Source organism: Emydura macquarii, unplaced genomic scaffold (assembly GCF_026122565.2).
Source record: "Emydura macquarii macquarii isolate MOO-44397 ecotype Brisbane River unplaced genomic scaffold, CSIRO-AGI_Emac_v2 contig_2432, whole genome shotgun sequence".
In the NCBI taxonomy this organism is placed as follows: Eukaryota; Metazoa; Chordata; order Testudines; family Chelidae; genus Emydura; species Emydura macquarii.
The window spans coordinates 3,359,953-3,377,828 of NW_027132569.1; the positions used below are offsets into that span (position 1 = coordinate 3,359,953).

Here is a 17,876-nt window from a genome sequence, read left to right on the forward strand (position 1 = left end):
ATTCTGTTCTTTACTATAGTTTCAACCAATTTGCCTGGTACTGAAATTAGGCTTACTGGCCTGTAATTGACGGGATCACCTCTGGAGCCTTTTAAAAAAATTGGTGTCACATTAGCTATCCTCCAGTCATCTGGTTCAGTGTCATAGCTGTGTTGGCTCCAGGATATAAGAGACACAAAGTGGGTGAGATAATATCTTTGATTGGACCAACTTCTGTTGGTAAAAGAGACAAGCTTTTGAGCTCCACAGAGTTCTTCTTCAGGTCATGGATAGACTCTGTAATCAACAAAAAAGTATTAGAGATGATTGGAACTCAGCAAATACTAGTCAGAAATCTTATTCAGAGAAAGATTTGATTTGCGGGGGCACATTTTAAAAAGATTTTGTGGGCAATGCATGTTTACGAGCTCTGTAAAGGAAAGCTGATGGCAAAACATGAGGAAGAAAAAGATGATCTTAGATGGATAATGTGGTATCCTGGGTGAATCAAATGGACTATTCATCCACAAAGAGATTAACAGAGGATAGTACAGAATGGGCTACCATGGTTGGAAATCTTCAGTGATAGAGATGCCATATAAGAAGGCGGCCCTTTTATGCTGCTGAACTGGTATAAAGTGGCCTTAGTGTAAATGAAAATCAGACCCGAGTTTTCTACAGTCTCACTGCCTTTCCAATATGCCTCAAATTCATTCTGGAGGGATCCCCTTAATGTGGGGGGGGAGGGTGGTAATTTGTCTCCATGATCAGTCAATCTTAAGGGTTTTTTATGGTGTAGACTGAGATCACCAAACAGCCATCAGACCTTTAGGCACCAGTGACCTGGATTTTTTTTTAATCCTGTTACCTAGAAATAAAAGATATTTATTTTATTGTTAGATTTTGTAATATGCAGACCATTTGAATTGTTGTGGTGCCTACATATGTAAATAAAAAAACAATGCCATGCTTCATTAGCCAACTGAAAAACATCCATCAGGCTGTGTCAGCAGATCAAAAACTGGTCCTCTGCTCTAGAGGACCCGACTTCAAAAAGAAAGAGGTAACTTTTAGTCCAGGACAAAGTTGTATCCCTACTTCCATACTCAATTTCCAAGTACCATTTCAAAATCCAGATCATATTACCAATCCTCGAAAGCAATCACGTGACTTGTATTTCCACATTTTTTAACACTGATTATCTATGATACAGCCTTGGCAAGCCTTCATTACATTAAACATTTCCAGCTTTCACACCAGGAGTTTGAAATTTCCCTTCATCTTCTCTCAGATTGTGGTCCACAGTAACATTTTGCACTAGCGTTGGTCTGTAGTGATACTAAAGATTTTCTTTTCTTTTCTAACATCATTCACCATCTAAATCAATCTGTATCTCTATCCTGTTAGATCAAAGTACAGTAGACATATTGCAATTACAACCCTGTGAAGGTATCTTATTTAGGACCATCATGCTGGATTCATGAAGTTTCCTCCTCCTCCTTCCATCTCTAGGATCTGATCCACCCCTACCCATTCTGAGAAGGTGTCAGTGTGTTTGGCTTATTCAAAAATTACAGATGTTGTTGGAGCTACCAGAGGCACAGGCCATCTGCATGGAGGTTCTGTTCCTCAATTTACCCATCCAGCTTCATGGCACCATAGGGTCTGATAAAATCCCTGTGGATGGGCTCACATATTAGAGGAGGAATCCATGCAAGTTAACATTGACTAAGATGTGAATTTTGGAGGTGGGGAATCTTTGCAGTATAGATTTGTTCACCAGGACCCAGGCCCAGCACCTCCAGATCTATGGAGCCTGAACCCAGTGGAATACCTACAGATAGGCAGCCACAGAATTTGAGGAAGAGAGGAGGGGAAAAACATGCCACAAAGCCAGCATGCCATCATATTATGCATTTGCAGTCCTGGTTTCTGATTTCCTTGACTCAAGGAAAAGGAGGAAAGCATGTGGGGCTCAGATGTTTTGTCAAATGAGAACTTAAACGTAAGTGCCTACAACTGACTAATTGTATTTTCTTTGTATTTAGATTTCTCAATGGCTGCCTTTCAGAAAGGGTCATCTATCTGTTGCAATGCATATTTCCAAGTGCAATTTTGTCATCAAATAAATAAATAGTAATTGTAATCACATGATTATGTTGTTACCATAGAGCCTAAAGTTACACTTTACCCCTTCTCTTTGTACCAGAGGCCTCAGAAGTGCTAGAAATGGTAAAGAATACTTCAAAATAAAAAACAAAGTTCCAATATCATTACAACTCAGATTTTATTCAACAGCAAAATTGAAGGGAATATTGGATATTTTTCCCTCCCAGGGCAAATGTTTCCAATGGAACTTAAAAATAAAAACAATCTCTAAATGAACTCACAATGTAATTATTTTTCATTAAATATATTTGTTTGGCCAAAAAAAAAGTTAGAACCCGTTGTACAAATACAAAAATTAAATCCATTGTAAACTTATAACACTGTAGCAATGATGATGCAACCTAGATGTCGCACCATTTTCATTAATTTGTAGAATCTATTATTTTACTTTGAACCGAAAAAGAAAAGAAAAATCACCTTGGATATTAAGCCAATTTTAGAAGCAATTGAGGCTTAGAATAGCTACAGGGAAAGAACACAACTAGTGACTTCATTCACAATTTGTGCTGGTAATTTGGGAGAAATGTAGGGCTATTTAAGAGACAGCAGAAACAGAAGTTAGAAGCATTGCAGTGTTATAATGCACAGTACAGAGAAAACCTGCAAACTACTCATTCTAGGAAACAATAACCCTGGCAGAGCACAGACGATGGACAGTGATGATGGTGTAGAAGTTTAAGCAGTTAATAATTTTCATCTTTTTTTGGAATCAGTTGTGAGCCGACTCTTGGGACGAGATAGGAGAATCTCTCTCTCCACCTTCCATTTACAGTAGCTGCTTCTCCTTTCTACCTCCCAACTTTCAGATAAAGCACCTGCAGTGCCAGGTTTGGTTTTGTGGGCATGCAGTTTGGAAGCATCGTACTTTACTTAGAACGCCTATTCCAACATTAAGAATTTAAAAGTTCCTCTGCTGGGCACTGCTTAATGGTCTTCATGTTAGCCACATCCAATGGACTGCAATTAGAAGTTAATTAAAGCAATGTAGTTTTTGACTAGCAACAGGGGAAATAGGATCAGGGGAAAGGAAAAGATGCAGAGAATGGAAAGAAAAGTGAGTGCTTTAACTTTAGTCCATAATCCAAGGTGTGGGTTTCTCTCGCTCTTTGTTTAATCTCTCCAGTTATAATATTTCCAGTTTAAATGTGAGTTTCAGTGGGCAGCTTCAGTTACAGTCGTAAACAAAATCATAGTTGCTGGGCTCCTTTGGAATCGGCGGGGGAGCATCAGGAATCTGAATGTTCTCCAAGTCGAGGAGGCGCAGCTTTATCTCCATGCTGAGCAGTGTGTCCAAGTCGTTCCGTGTCAGGTCACTTAGCATATCCTTCCCAAGGAGGGCATTCAGTCCATCGGTCCAGATACAGTACTGCCATGGAAGACAAGAACCTCCATTAAGTCCTGACCTAGCCTGCTTTCCCCATGCAAACCAATCAGCCAGCCATGTCATCTGCAGTGCATTTATGCTCTGGTGACTTAAGAACATCTGTAAAATTAAACTAGACAGATGTCTTTAAGCTCTTCTTTGGCTTACTTTTAAACATATGTATTAGCTAGTGATTTAGTGTGAAACAGGTAAATGCTTCATAGAACTGGTCAGAATATGGTAACAAAAATTCTAGGAAACAAATTGAAATAAATGAAAAATGTTCCATTTAAAAAAAAAAACGTTGGGGAACTTTCAGGTGTTTTTTTCCAACAGCAAACCAAAACCTGAAAAGAATTTGGTATTCGTTTTTTAAAAAAACAATATATGTGTTTGGGGGTTCTTTTGGGAAATTTCAAACAAAGTGAAAATTTTCTTTGTGAAAATTTCAATTTGAAAAAAGGCCTTTTTTAAACATTAAAAAAAAAATTGACTAAAAAAATTCAACCAGCTCTAATATTCAATAAACCAGAAAAATGTTTCTAAAAAACTCTTCTCCTTCAATATCAAGAGTGCCACTTTGTATCATGATATTCAGTCTTCCCTTGACTGACCAACCTAACCACTCAACCACCAATCTATTTTTATCTTAAACCATTAGGGGTTTATCCAAGTTTCTTGAAGTCTAAGGGAATCTTTTCATTGACTTCAATGGGAGTTAAGGCGGTCCCATGTTGATTTAGTATTTAGCTACATGGAAAAATATATTTGCCATATATATTAACTAGATTGGGGAAACCAAAACATGTATTATAGGGAAAAAAATCCTGCACTATTGGGGGGTGGATTAGAAGACCTAACAGGACTTTTCAGATATCTAATTTTTGTGTTATTGGAACCATGTATTTGATTTTAAAATACATTTGATCTGATCAAATATATTTCACATCATATATCCAGTATACAAATATGTAACATAGTATATAACTACACATTGTATGTAGATGAGGTTGCATACAAATACATATAAATATGTGTGTGTATGCATACTCATATACACAAGAACAAGGATACACACACACACACACACACACCGCCTATACATAAGCATCTATTTTCCAGAGCAGGAAAACTAAATTACACAGTGTTCTGTCCTTCAAAAAATTAAATGTCAAGTTACCCTGGCATAATTCTAAACAGCTTTGTTTGGCCTGTAAAAAATCTCTCCTTTTGCTGTCTTTTTTAAAAAATAAAGGAAATGTAATCTCACTCCAAAGCTGACATCTTGAGATAAATATAAGCTGAATAACTGTTTTAAATAAGCAACAAACCCAGGGGAGGTTGGTGAACAGTCAACTTCTATCGAATCAGTCACTTCCATTTATTACTACAAACCATTTATGTAACTATGAACAAAAGTGCTTGAATGATATTGTCTAAAAATAAATTTCAGTCATGAACTCGTGTCCTAGTTTACAAGGAGAAAATTAAATCAACCATAACTGTATGTTTATCTTAAAAATGTTTCTGCTAGATTTCATGCCAAAGGATGGATTTGAAAATTAGCCAACCGTGTGCTATGACTGATAGCCAAATTTAAAGATAGTAATAGCTGATTGTGTGCTGCAGAAGAAAAGAAAAAGCATATTGCTATGAATCAGAGAAAAAAATCTCAAGGTACGCTACACTAGGAAAAAGGCACATGTTTTTAAATCATGATCGTTAACACTTCAAAATCCTCGAGCAAAATCTTGCTCCACTGAAATCAGTGGCAAAATTATCACTGAGTTCAACAGAGTCAGGATTTCACTATTGATGGAGACAATGATTTGTACTTTGCAAGTTGTAGTTTTAATCTATGTTAGCCAGTTAGTGCGGAATTTATAGTTCCCATTGACCAGCTAATCAGGTTTAAAACTCTAACTTGCCCTGTCTACACTATGATTTTAAATCATGCTAAGCCATCATGTTTTAAATACACATCTTTTTCCCCCTAGCATAGACAGGGCCTCAGAGAAAGAAAAAAAAATCCAACCTGAAAATAAAATTCCTGCTGAACACACAATCCCATCATATTTTGTAAATTCACAGGTTCCATAAAGATTTTTATAAGAAAGATTTATTGAAAATGGTTTTGCCAGAATTTACAGTATAAGGAGAAGTCAAGGAAAACTTGTAAAAGAAACTGAGGTGCTTTTAAGTGTGGAAGCATGCTGGAAAGCTCTCCATGCAAGATCGATTGATTTAGCTAGTGCTCCCTCAGTGCAAGCATTTCAGTGATCTGGTGAGGGCAGAGCCATAGTCTTCCTCTGGTTCAGACATAAATGAGTTGGAGCCCCTTCCAGCTCCCTGCAACCTTCTTATGGCCACCTATTATATGGGTGCAGTGAATGGGGAAAGGGACTCCTCGTCTCATCTCCACCTTGGCAAGTGAACCTAATCAGACTTACATAATTTTGGAACTGCTAGAAATCCTAATGAGCTGGCAGAAAAATTACCGCGTTTATTTGGAGGTATTTCTTTCAATGTACAAAGCAGACTAAGAGCCACTGAAGAATCATCTCAATTTACTGCAGATTAATTTTAATGAACTTCCGGTGAAACCTAATTATAACCCATTTTACCAGCTTCTCTGTGAAAAAGCAGGGATGGCATAACCCACCTTGTTTGCTATTCTGTCAAAACCATCTATCAGCATTCAAATGAAAAACATATATGATGGTGTAATCTCAAAGTGTTCAGACCTCTAGATAGCAACGAGCTTTGACAGATGTCTGAACTGTTTTGCCAAATTAAAAAAAAAATCATGAGTCAGGCCCCCACCCAAAATGACAGTAGCTCAGAAGTCAGGAGATAAAATATTGGGTTCATTTTATTTGCTTTCTGGTTTTTAAGCCTTTAAACACACCAAATATTGAGGGACAAATCTCAAAAGTTAGGGACACTGCTAAGTTAACACTGCTGAATTAAGACCAATTAGGACACTTCCACATCACTGCCAGATGCTCAGGCTGAGTTTCTGCTGAGGAAACCTGTGAAGCTAGACACTGCAGGAAGTACTGCCCAGCAGGGCCTGAGTGGTGGCCCCCTGTAGCCCACTGATTGGCCCATGGAAGTATATAAACCAGGAAGCCATTACAGGGAGCTGTCTGAGCAACAATACTGACTGCCTGTTTACTTCCCTTCCAGACATTGCCTTGCTGTGAACCCTTGACCCCAGTTCGTGTCTGACTCTGCTATTTACCTCCTGTCTGCAACTCAGAGCCTCCCTCTGATTTCCCAGCATCCTGGCCTGGCTCAATCCCCCCCACTCCACTACTTGTCTCTTCACCACAACTTGTTAACTGTTCCATGCACACAGGCCACCTATGGCCCGGCCCTGACACTGCCTTTCTGGCCACAAATGCAGACTTTTTTCAGGCATGCCAATTTTGTCTTAAATGAGCTGGACAAAGTTGAAGGTAAAAATTAAGGAAGACATTTGGGAAAAGATTATAAGGCCTTTGTTAGTTCACTAGAAGATGGAAGTAGTCACAGACTGCATTTTCCAATGGAGATGATTGAAATATTTATTAATTTCCATGAGAATTTGCCCTTAAGAGCTGACATGGACTATAATTAAATTGTGGCAGAAGAAACCCAACGTAAGTCCAATCTAGAGTTTGAAGAAGACTATGACTTGTCTAAAACAACAACTCTTAACAGTAGCTGAAGCTTTCAGAGTTCTAGAAATCTTACTGTCAACTTCTCTTAACTGAACGTTTGTCATTAAATCGCTTCATGGAACGAAAAAGCTTCAAAGTGACATTGAAAAATTAATCCTCAGGAAAAGCCAAATGAGCACAACTCATTTCTTCTATCAGAATTAACATCTGTTTGAAGGATTTTAGCCAGAATTGCAAATGTTAAAGCTGCATATGTAATACACTTCAGTTGTGCTTTATTGTGCTAAACATCCTTCTAAGTTTATATCTGGAAATCCAAAATTCTTGGAGAAAATCATTTGCGATGCTTCCATCTTCAATTTGGAAAAAAAATGCCATTATCTTCCAAGGTGTATGTGTCTTTGGGGGTGGGCCGTTGTTTTGTTTTGCTTTTTTATTTGCCCCAACACCCACTGGCTCACAGAGCTCTGTCCCATCCCACATCATGGATACAGCAGAGCAGAATTTATAGTGTTATGTGCCATGGACATGCTTAACAACATTAAACTGAGAACAGGGGGATGTGTCATTCAGTAGCATAAAAGGCCAATGCTGTGATGTATAGCTATAAACTGCACTGATAGCAATCAAGACTAGCTGATGATGCTGTTGGTATTTAATAGTCTTGATTGTACAGGCCAGGGATGTCATGCTAAGTTTAACTTGATTATTCTGTAATCATGTATGAGTTTGAAGACTGAAGAGAAGGAGAAGATTGAAGTTTTATTTGTATTCGCTTGGGAAAGTTACCTACTTTCCAGTGGTTAGGGTAGATTGAATTAAGAAGAGCTCTTACCACGCCAGGAAAGGAGGAGGGGGAGTTCTGAGTGAGCACCACTCCCACAAAATAGCAGAAGAGGGAAAGGTCTCTCTCTGTTTTATTATTATTTGTATTACTGTATCGCCTAGGGGCTCCACGCATGGACCAGGACTCTATTGTGCTAGATGCTGTACAGACACAGAACAAAAAGCCTCTCTCTGAGAACTTACAATCTTCACACTGAAAGGAGAGTTGTGTTATCCCCACCCCACCTCGCCGTTTTTTCCCTTTACTTTAACCCCTGCTTACCTCATGCTTATCAGGAGCGATGAAATTCAACTGGCCATTTGAGTCATACAATATGGAGAAAGCAAGCTCAAGCACCTCCTGGAAGAACACAGTAATAAAGAAACGCATATTAGAAGTCCACAAGAGAGAGTAATACATCTACACCTTGCTCTCCTCCCTGCCAACAACTCTGAAGAAAACTGAAATATTTTACTGTATGCACCAGAATAAAATGCTACTCACCTGAAATTCTACTTCATTTCCGGCCAATATGCCATGGTGCCAGCAAATCACAAGAGACACTGACAACAACAGAACCTACACTGATGTGAATGGGGCTTCAGCAAGGCTAAAAATCTGAAATGAGTAGCAGTGCCAGTGTGGGGTTCCCAATTAGGCTAGAATTTGTGTTCTGGTGTGAGCCATGCTATGGTTAGTGTCTGCGACCAGAGGCACCAAAATCTCACAAAGTCTTGGCCCCATAAGACATATACTTCCCAAAGACAGTTCATTCTGTGATATTTGTGCCATCATCAGTGCTGGAAATCTTACCTCCTGAGAATGGATAATTTTGTATCTGCCATTTTGGGCCCCATCTGACCCAGAACTAGCAAACATGTCCCTTGTGGGTTTGGATCCAACCACATTGAGGGAAATCCCCAACTGGCATATAGCTGCCATAGCTGACTCTTCACCCTCCTCTCAGGGCCTACCCCCACCAGTGTAAGGGGCATGTTGGGGGAAAGGATGGGTGTGTGTTCTGGTGATCTGCACCAAACTAATGCCCTTTAGAGGGCTGTTACAAGCGTGTATAACATCAAGCAGGTACTGTGGTATTGCCAGATGCTGAGAATAGGAAGTAGATGGGGTAAATCAGTTATTGTAGCATGTCCCAATATGAACTCTTACGAGTTTGTACTGCATGCTAACAGTCATTAGTGAAATGTAGTGTACCCTCTACTTGGTTGACTCAAAACTATCCTACTTAGTACCATGAGCCCTGCTCTTTTTGCCTCCTTGCTTCTTGGTCAATGGCCCCATAACACTGATTGTCTTTACTGGCTCTCTCTTGAAGAAGAGAAGAGAGATATATGACAATAATCCCTACATTGCTAGAAACTAAAGGAGCTCTGCTTCCTACATTTACTATGTTGAAGATTAAAAATGGAACAACTATAAATTTATGGTGGCTACAGCAGATATACCAGACCATATCTGATCACAGGTACTTAGTGTAAAGCCAGAGTAGCTCCACTGACTTCGGTGGGGTTACCGCCAGATTTACACTGGTATAACTAAGACCAGAATCTAGATAACAAACTTTAAGTTACACCTTATACACACTTACTGGTTGATCTGAAACTTCAGTATCACATGGCAAAAATTCTTGGTTTCCTCGGATGTGGGTATTATCTCAAAGTTGCTGTATTTTTAGAACATACAAAAGGACCTCTCTGGGTCAATTCCTAGAGGAAGCAACAGCTAGCTCCTGGCTCTACAGATGCATAAACTATCAAATTGCTTACAGTTCATGCAGTTATTTTCTGTTTTAGGCATGTCTCTCAAGCGTACCTGATTAAGAGTAATGACCCTCATTCCAGAACCAAATTTACCTCTGCCCACACAAACCTAGCATTATCTTCTCTTACAGTGTTATCAATTACTGACATCAGAAAATGCCAAGTAATGAAACTGAAGTTGTGAAAAAAAAAGGCATCTTTTCTTTTCTTTTCTTTTCTTTTCAGAGGACGGGAGCCTGTAATACGAAGCTACTGAATTTCCTGAAGGTCAACAACAAATCCTGGGACTTGGGACATGTCCCAAAAACAAAACATAGGACTGGGAATGTGAACGAACCAATAACAAACAGTACGGTGCTCCAAGCTCAGCCTTTTTGTCAGACCTCTCCCTTCTCAAGATTCTCCAGCTAACTCTTCACCTCAGCTGATCACCTGGGTTGAAGACCCCCACTGGTGATGGATACACTCCCAGCTCCCCACCCATATCCCCACATGCCATGCCCTACAGTCATTGCCACGTCTTACACCCATTTTGCTTAGTTATCACTCTCGTTTCTGTTCCTTTCCCATGTTCTCTGGTTTGCCTTTTTGTCTCTTTTGTCTTTTTTTTGGCTGGGTCTTACTTTCAATTTTTCATTCAGTCCATTAACTTTCTCACTGTTATCTCCTCCCCTTTCTACCTCCCTGTGAAAACCTAGTTCTCAACCTTTCTCAGTGTTCACTTCTTGCTTCCAGCTCTTTCCACCAGCTCCTTTCTTTGTCCCAGATCCAGTCTCTCTCTCACAATCCTCCCAATTTCCTCCCTACTTCCAACTGTTTCCTTTCCTTCCCTGCAGCCATTCCTTCATCACTTCTAACTTCTCTCTCTCCCTAGTTTTGCTCGCTCTCTGTCACTTCCCTTCCTCTCCTGGGGAATTCTTCTCTGCCCCTTCCTGTGTTTCCAAGAGCAATCGATGCAGGGAACAAAAGATGTTTCTCTTGTTGAAACAGAGAATGATCACATTGCTTAAAGCTGCTGGGCAGCTGATTTAAGAGGAGCTGCTGGCCACTTCCTGCTCCAGCCTCATGGGGAATCCTTGGCAGAAGAGATGTGAGCAGATGTCCTCTCCCACAGTTTGTCTCTCTTGCTGCTATACCTGGCCCCATCGTGAAGGCCAATCAGAGATAGGATCAGGGGGTGGGGGCAGCTTTTGGTAATCAGACTTGCTACTGTTATGTTGCCATTGCCTAAGGCTGAGGAGCACAAGTGGTCACATGCAGCTGAAATCACCATGGCAGTGTCCTTCCACCTCATCCTGAGTGGTCTCAAAATCCCTAGGGCCAACATCACAAGTTGGGAACCACAGGCCTATTAAGTCATCTAGTTTATCCACATGCCAGGGCAGGATGGTTCCCACAGTATACTACCTAGAATGTGTGCTGGTGTTCTTGTTCTGTGATAATCAAGGTGATATTAAAGAGAACAGATGTTTCTGAAGACTGGAGAAGTAAATAGATTAATTTCTGCTCACTAAAAATGCACCATAGATGGAGACAGTGAATAAGGCAGTGTTATTTATTCCTTCACATAACACAAGAACCAGGGGTCACCCAATGAAATTAACTGGCAGCAGGTTTAAAACAATCAAAAGGAAGTATTTCTTCACACAATGCACAGTCAACCTGTGAAACTCACTGACGGGATTTCGTGAGGTCATAACTATAACAGGGTTCGAAAAAGAATTAGATAAGTTCACAGAGGATAGATTCATCAATGGTTATCAGCCAAGATGGTCAGGGATGCAACCCTATGCTCTGGCTCTCCCTCTCCTGTGATTGCCAGAAGTTGGGAGTGGACAACAGGATGGATCACTCGATGATTGCCTGTTCTGTTCATTGGCTCTGAAGCTCCTGACATTGGCCACTGTCAGAAGACAGGATGCTGGGCTAGATGGGCCATTGGTCTGAGCCAGTATGGCCGTTCTTATGTTCTTAAAGCTGCCAAATCAGCAAATGGAAAGGATGGCTGGGGCATACCCATGGCTAGATGAACATGTCTCTCACACTTCCTTGTTAAATAGCTTTTAAATAAAATACAATTCATTTGCATGCAATATATTAATATGTATATGAGAGGCACAAATGAGCCTAATAGTGAGCCTTAAAAATTTAACTCAATTTAAAACGTGAGCAAGACTAAAGAACCCTGGATTCTGGTCTGCTTCTATCAAGTCATTCCATCTTCATATGGCATCGAAATTCCAGTTCACCTTTGCTCCTGTTGGTTGCTAAATGATTCCATTGGAAGAATACAGCCTAATGTTGGCAAATGGAGAGATGATGAAGCCACTGTTAAGAACAATCTGCCAATTCTATTTCTGTTGTAACACTGGCATTCTCTCATTTAATTTTCTTTTTTGCCAATGAATACACATTAAGGTGCTTGTTATATATATAGAAGGGCATAACTTGTTGAAAGAATCCTTCTAAATATTCTCTTCAATTGTGAAACTTGACCCTATGCTCCATCTTTTTTAATACAAAGAAAACAGGATTTGTGAGATTTTGATACATCATTCTCAGCTGTCAAACTAAGTTAAATTAAAATTTAGCAAAGCAGTGCTGTAATATTCTGCACAGACTATTAAAATTTGCAGACATCTGTTTTACACAATAAATAACCTTCCAAATTCTGTTATTCCTAAATCAGAAAATGAGGACATAGAAAAATCAACATAAGTAGTGGAGTAATGACAAAGATTATTACTGTCGGTACCAAAAAACTGAATTCACCAACTATGGATTTAATTACGTTACCTATCAATTCCTGATCTCCACATCTTTGGTTAGCAGCTTTATGCCAGTCCATTACAATGTTACCCTAGGAAATGGAACATCACTGACTGCTGAGGGTATACAAATATGTGGTGCTGCTATTTAGCATTATATGCTATCTAAACACTGCTGCTTTATAAAGATGACAAATTTTCATCACCCACTGTATGCTTTCTCTCTTTGTTTTTGTGGACAAATGAATGCCAAGATAAGGAAGCACTAAAATTACTTCCTATATATGATATAGTTTCCACAGCCAAATGCTGTTTATGTCCCAGATCCAGCAATAGGTAGGATTTGTGTGCAAGCTATTGCGTGCATGTGTGTGTGTTCTGATTCAGAAAATTAGGAAGGAAATAGTTTCCTGGGGGGGTTTTTTTGGTTTTTGTTTTTGTTTTACTTAGATAAGACTTTTTCATTTTCAATCAGGAATACTCTATAGTGAAAGAAGATGAGGGTAAACTCTATATTTCAAATAGGTATGTAACAGGGTAAACGTGTAAATGTTTAAATGGTGAGCAGCATTCTCACCAGTTAGCGAATTAATCAAACGTTTAAACAAGAGAGACCCAGCCGCCCAGCTGCTGCGGCTCAGAGATCCTGTGCTGGGGGGAGGAGTTACTCATTCATTACCTGAGTAACTCGGTCATTAACACATAAATAATTAACTCTCCCAGTCAATAATCATAGAATCATAGAGTTGGAAGGGACCTCAAGAGGTCATCTAGTCCAACCCCCTGCTCAAAGCAGGACTAACCTCAGCTAAATAATCCCAGTGAGGGTTTTGTCAAGCCACAGCTTAAAAACCTCTAAAGATGGAGATTCCACCACCCCTCTAGGTAACCCATTCCAGTGCTTCACCACCCTCCTAGTGAAAATCTTTTTCCTAATGTCCAACCTAGACCTCCCCCACTGCAATTTGAGACCATTGCTCCTTGTTCTGTCATCTGCCACCACTGAGAACAGTTTAGCTCCATCCTCCCTGGAACCCCCTTTCAGGTAGCTAAAGGCTGCTATCAAATCTCCCCTCATTCTTCTCTTCTGCAGACTAAACAAGCCTAGTTCCCTCAGCCTCTCCTCATAACTGTCCAGTCATCAACTAATTAACTCTATCTCTCCTAGTCATCAACCCATTAGCTCTTTAACTCCCCAGTCACAATGGAAGGAGTTCACCGCGTTTAACCTTTTAAATGTTCTATTTTTAGAATGTTTCAATGGATTGCTCATTTTTTACATCCCTAATTTCAAAATGACTATTTTGTTATATGAGCCAAATACAACTGATACTAGTTACCTGTATGGGAAACATACGCAAACAGAGCTTTTGAGATGATCTGTCCCTCCAGCAATCCTGTACTCATCAGTGTAGTAGCTTAGCAACAGTCATTGAGGGAACAGCTAATTTCAGCTGTCTCTACCTGTCCTCATCTCTTTCTCATTGTAGGAAAAGACCAGAGGTGGGAATGGACAGACAAAGGTACATTGCAATGGTTATGTGGGGAAGCTTTCACTGCACCTATCTCCACTTTGCCTGGCTCCAGATCTGTCATTAGTCCTACACTTTCATGAACATTAAACACTCACATTTTGTTTTCAAAATTAAGCACAACTAAGGTAGGGAATCCTATTTTTAATATTTTATGCTTCAGAATCTTTCTAAGCATCAGAACTAAAAGTGGACCCAAAACAGAACTTTAAAACGTTCCCAATTTCAGGCAATGATAGATTCAGATTCAAATCCCCTGGCTAGAACCCTGCGGTATCAAGTCAGATCCAAAGCAACGAGAGTCTTATTGCCCCACTGAAATTCAGATGCAGCACAGGTTGATGGAAGTGTCTTGAGTATACCTCACACTTACCTCAGTTTGGAGCTAACTTTTCAACCCCCCCACCTCAAAAAAAAAAAAAAAATCTCCAAAAACCACCTATTCACAAAATTTTAGCACTAGGAAATCTGAACACTAGTGCTGGCTTGAACTTCTTGACCCAAAACTCTGAAAGATACTCTAAACCTAATCAGGATGTGAACACTGCTTCCTCTTCACAATCCCACTGTAACACTGAATGCATCATTGCCTCCTTAAAATTCAAATATTACATTGTGTTCTTTTTTCAGCATCCATTTCACATCTGGGTTTTCTAACACAGCTCAATCTGAAATTACTATCAGCTGGACATAAATCGTATCTTTTCTATGTGACAGGGATGCAGTGACAGATTCATCAAAGAATATGGTAAGCACAACTTATTTAATGAGGACATTTCAACAGGTAACATTATTAGGCCACTCATCAATCGTTATTGCTACTCCGTTAAAGTCTATGGAACTCAGCAGGTGTCAGCACTCTGGAACATTTCTTAACACAACATGTGTTGTGCTTATCCACAATTATCACAATGCACAGATGCCATGAAAGTTAAACACAAGGTTGAGCCCACTCAAGTATGCTTGTCTAATAATTTGACTCACATGGTCCTAGATGAAAAGAGAGAGAGACAGAAAAAAATAGAAAAAGTACGCGCGTGTGTGTTCACATATAAATGGATTTGCAGCAAGCTGGAATGAAGTTATTTCAGGAAAGGTCAAGTTCATAGTCTTTGTACTCTACAGAGTGAACATCTGTAATAATTTGAAAGCCATACCTTGTTTTGTTTAAGAGCTCCTTTCTCCTTCATGTGAGGGCAGTCCTTCCCTGTCACAACTGCTTTTATATCTGCCACAGGTACTGCATTCCAAAAAAAGAAAATAAAAGCTATGCTGTCAAACAAGAGGCAAAACTGATGTGTCAAAAAATCCAGCTACCATGCCTTTACCAGAGTCTACTGCGAGAAAGGAAACCGTAAGCAAAACAACTGCAACAGGCATCACTGAGCCTTACACATAAGGGATTCAAGTTTCACATGTCCAGATGGAAATGTGAACTAGGATTCTGCTTTCTCCTTCTTGCTGAGACTTTGGATGGAAAATTGATTTTGTGTAGGTGTGTGTGAAGGCATTATATACACTCACACCTGTAGACAAATATATTATGTATCTATCTTAGATATAACTTTCTCATGTTGTTTTATACTATATCCATGACTGGCTGCTCAATCACTCTCTGGTGATTTTGATGTGGCATCTATATAAAGTTGAGAATGACCAACCACCATTGCTTTTTTAAAAAAAATAATTGTTAATGTAAATTCATTAAAAAAAAGTTGTGAAAAGTTTCACTTGTCACAGTCATGGCAAGAGTAAACTTGGTGAGGTCACTAGAACACAGAGATAAATGCATCTGTGCTTCAAGTGGAAGTCAATTTTCCAGCAGTAATTACATTATAGAAAATCTATATACTCTAAATATAATATGGTCAGTGAATGATAGAAAGCTTCTACAATCTATAAATAACCCATTATCTTGTGACTTTGGAAAAGCATCATACAGAATAGGATAATACTATGAAAGTCTGTTATTGCTTGAATCTTTAGACTCTCTAATGGAAATGCTACAGTAGAGAATACATTTTTTCCCCGATGGATTCAGCTGCACACATATCTTATGTATTATATACGTGTCTTCTCCAGCCAAGACAACAACCTGTTGTCTCATTCACAGTGTTATGGTTGAAAAGACAACCCAAAATATTAAAATATAGTGCAAGTTCTAATGGATTTTCTACATACAGTAAACCTTAAAAAGCAGAAATGATTCCTGGGATTATCTATTCAATCTCTCCTCTATCTGTCTTCTTTAGGATTTAAGGGTGCCACTTGTCACTGGAGTATCTGAGCGACTTCCACATAACAAAGATAGCGATAGCCAGAACAAAGTCCCTAGTAGACTTCAAGGAGTCACTGGCACGTTTCCCTTTTTGGGGTCAACACTCTGCTTCAGGTAGGTGTTTTGGGGGGAATATGACTGGGGGAATTTGGGAATAAAAGGGTATGTTTGAGTTAGGAGTATCACTTATGGGGAAAACGGAATGTTCTCTAAATGGAAGGCTTTGCAACATTTCCTAACAATGGTCAGAGTCTGAATTCACCTGATCTCATCTAGAAAGTTGTTCCATAGTCGGATCCTCTCTACCGAGAATTTTGGTCCCCAGATCTCATGTGCTTTGCCCTGGGTTTTGTGATCTCCATTGTCTCAGAAGAGTGCAGCTGTCATGGTGATTAATACACTGAAATTTGATGAAGCTGAGGCATGACACATTAATTGTTTTGAAAATTAAGACCAAGGCCTTAAGCTGGCACTGAAAGCTGATTGATGTGAGCCTAAGCCATAGAAGATGTGGGCAGCGGCATTTTGCACCAGCTGAAGCTTGTGCATAGTCTTCACATTCAACTTCAGATACAATGAGACAAAGAAATCCAGTCTGGATATGACCAATGCATGGATTATTGTGGCTAGGTCCTCATCTGGGAGAAAGGGACCAAGTTTCCTAGCAAGCTAGATGTGACAGAAGGCATTTTTGAAAACTGATGCTACCACTTCATCCAAACTTAGTGAGCAGCCAAAGAGGACTGTCCCCTCCACAAGTCACCTCAGTCTTCTCATTTTCCTTTCCCCCATCTCCTTTCCTCTACTGACACTCCCCCTTCTGCACTAGGAAATGGGAAGAGAGAAGGCCCATTGTCTGTTCCCCTTTGTGCACTACATGGTCAGGAGGAGTGAGGCTTGTCCCAAAGCTGGCAGTGGAGAGCACAATAATCCGTGTGTCTAGGAGCGTGTAGATCAGCACACGCAGATGGTAGCAGACCGCTGTAGTCCCATATTATATATAAGGTGATTTAAAAAATAGGGAGCTGCACTTTGTCACAGGTTTTGTATGTTTCCAAAGCCAGTTTTGCACGGCAGGTCTAGAACAGCAGCACTTTATTATTGGGCTCTATTTACAGGAGTTGAATGATTCTCATGTTCCATTTAAATTAATTCCTGATGTAATGGCTACTGTGGTGATCCGGAAAAATCTGGGGCACACAAGGAATGATGACCCTCCCTCAAATTCTATCAATATCAATTTCCACTTGGTCATTAGACATGCACATTTTATGAAGGTTGGAACCCAGTCACTACAGCCACACTTCAAGAGTGGAGTTCACTGCCTCATCTTTCACTCCAAATCTACTATAATATTTTTGTACTATTTCTTTAACTGCAGAGCAAACAAATAGCTTCTCTCAGTGCCAGTGGTTTAGCGCACTGATAAGAAACCCTGTCCTAGATTCTGACAAAGGACTGCAGTAAAAGCATGAAACACCCTTGAGGCAATTCTGTACAGCAATGAAAAAAAGC

At 39.7% G+C, this 17,876-nt stretch overlaps 1 protein-coding gene across 4 annotated transcripts in view; it reads right to left on the bottom strand.

Moving 5' to 3' along the window:
- Positions 1-2,247: 2,247 nt before the first annotated feature.
- The window catches only part of ELMO1 (engulfment and cell motility 1), a 434,299-nt gene continuing 418,670 nt past the window's right edge, over positions 2,248-17,876 (bottom strand). For all 4 annotated transcript variants that reach the window (XM_067562514.1, XM_067562513.1, XM_067562515.1 and 1 more), the window contains 3 exons: positions 15,241-15,323; positions 8,285-8,362; positions 2,248-3,514 (listed from right to left, as the gene is read on the bottom strand). In XM_067562514.1, the coding sequence (XP_067418615.1) occupies positions 3,314-3,514; positions 8,285-8,362; positions 15,241-15,323 (362 nt within the window). In that variant the 3' untranslated portion in view covers positions 2,248-3,313. The remainder of the gene's footprint in view (positions 3,515-8,284; positions 8,363-15,240; positions 15,324-17,876) is intronic.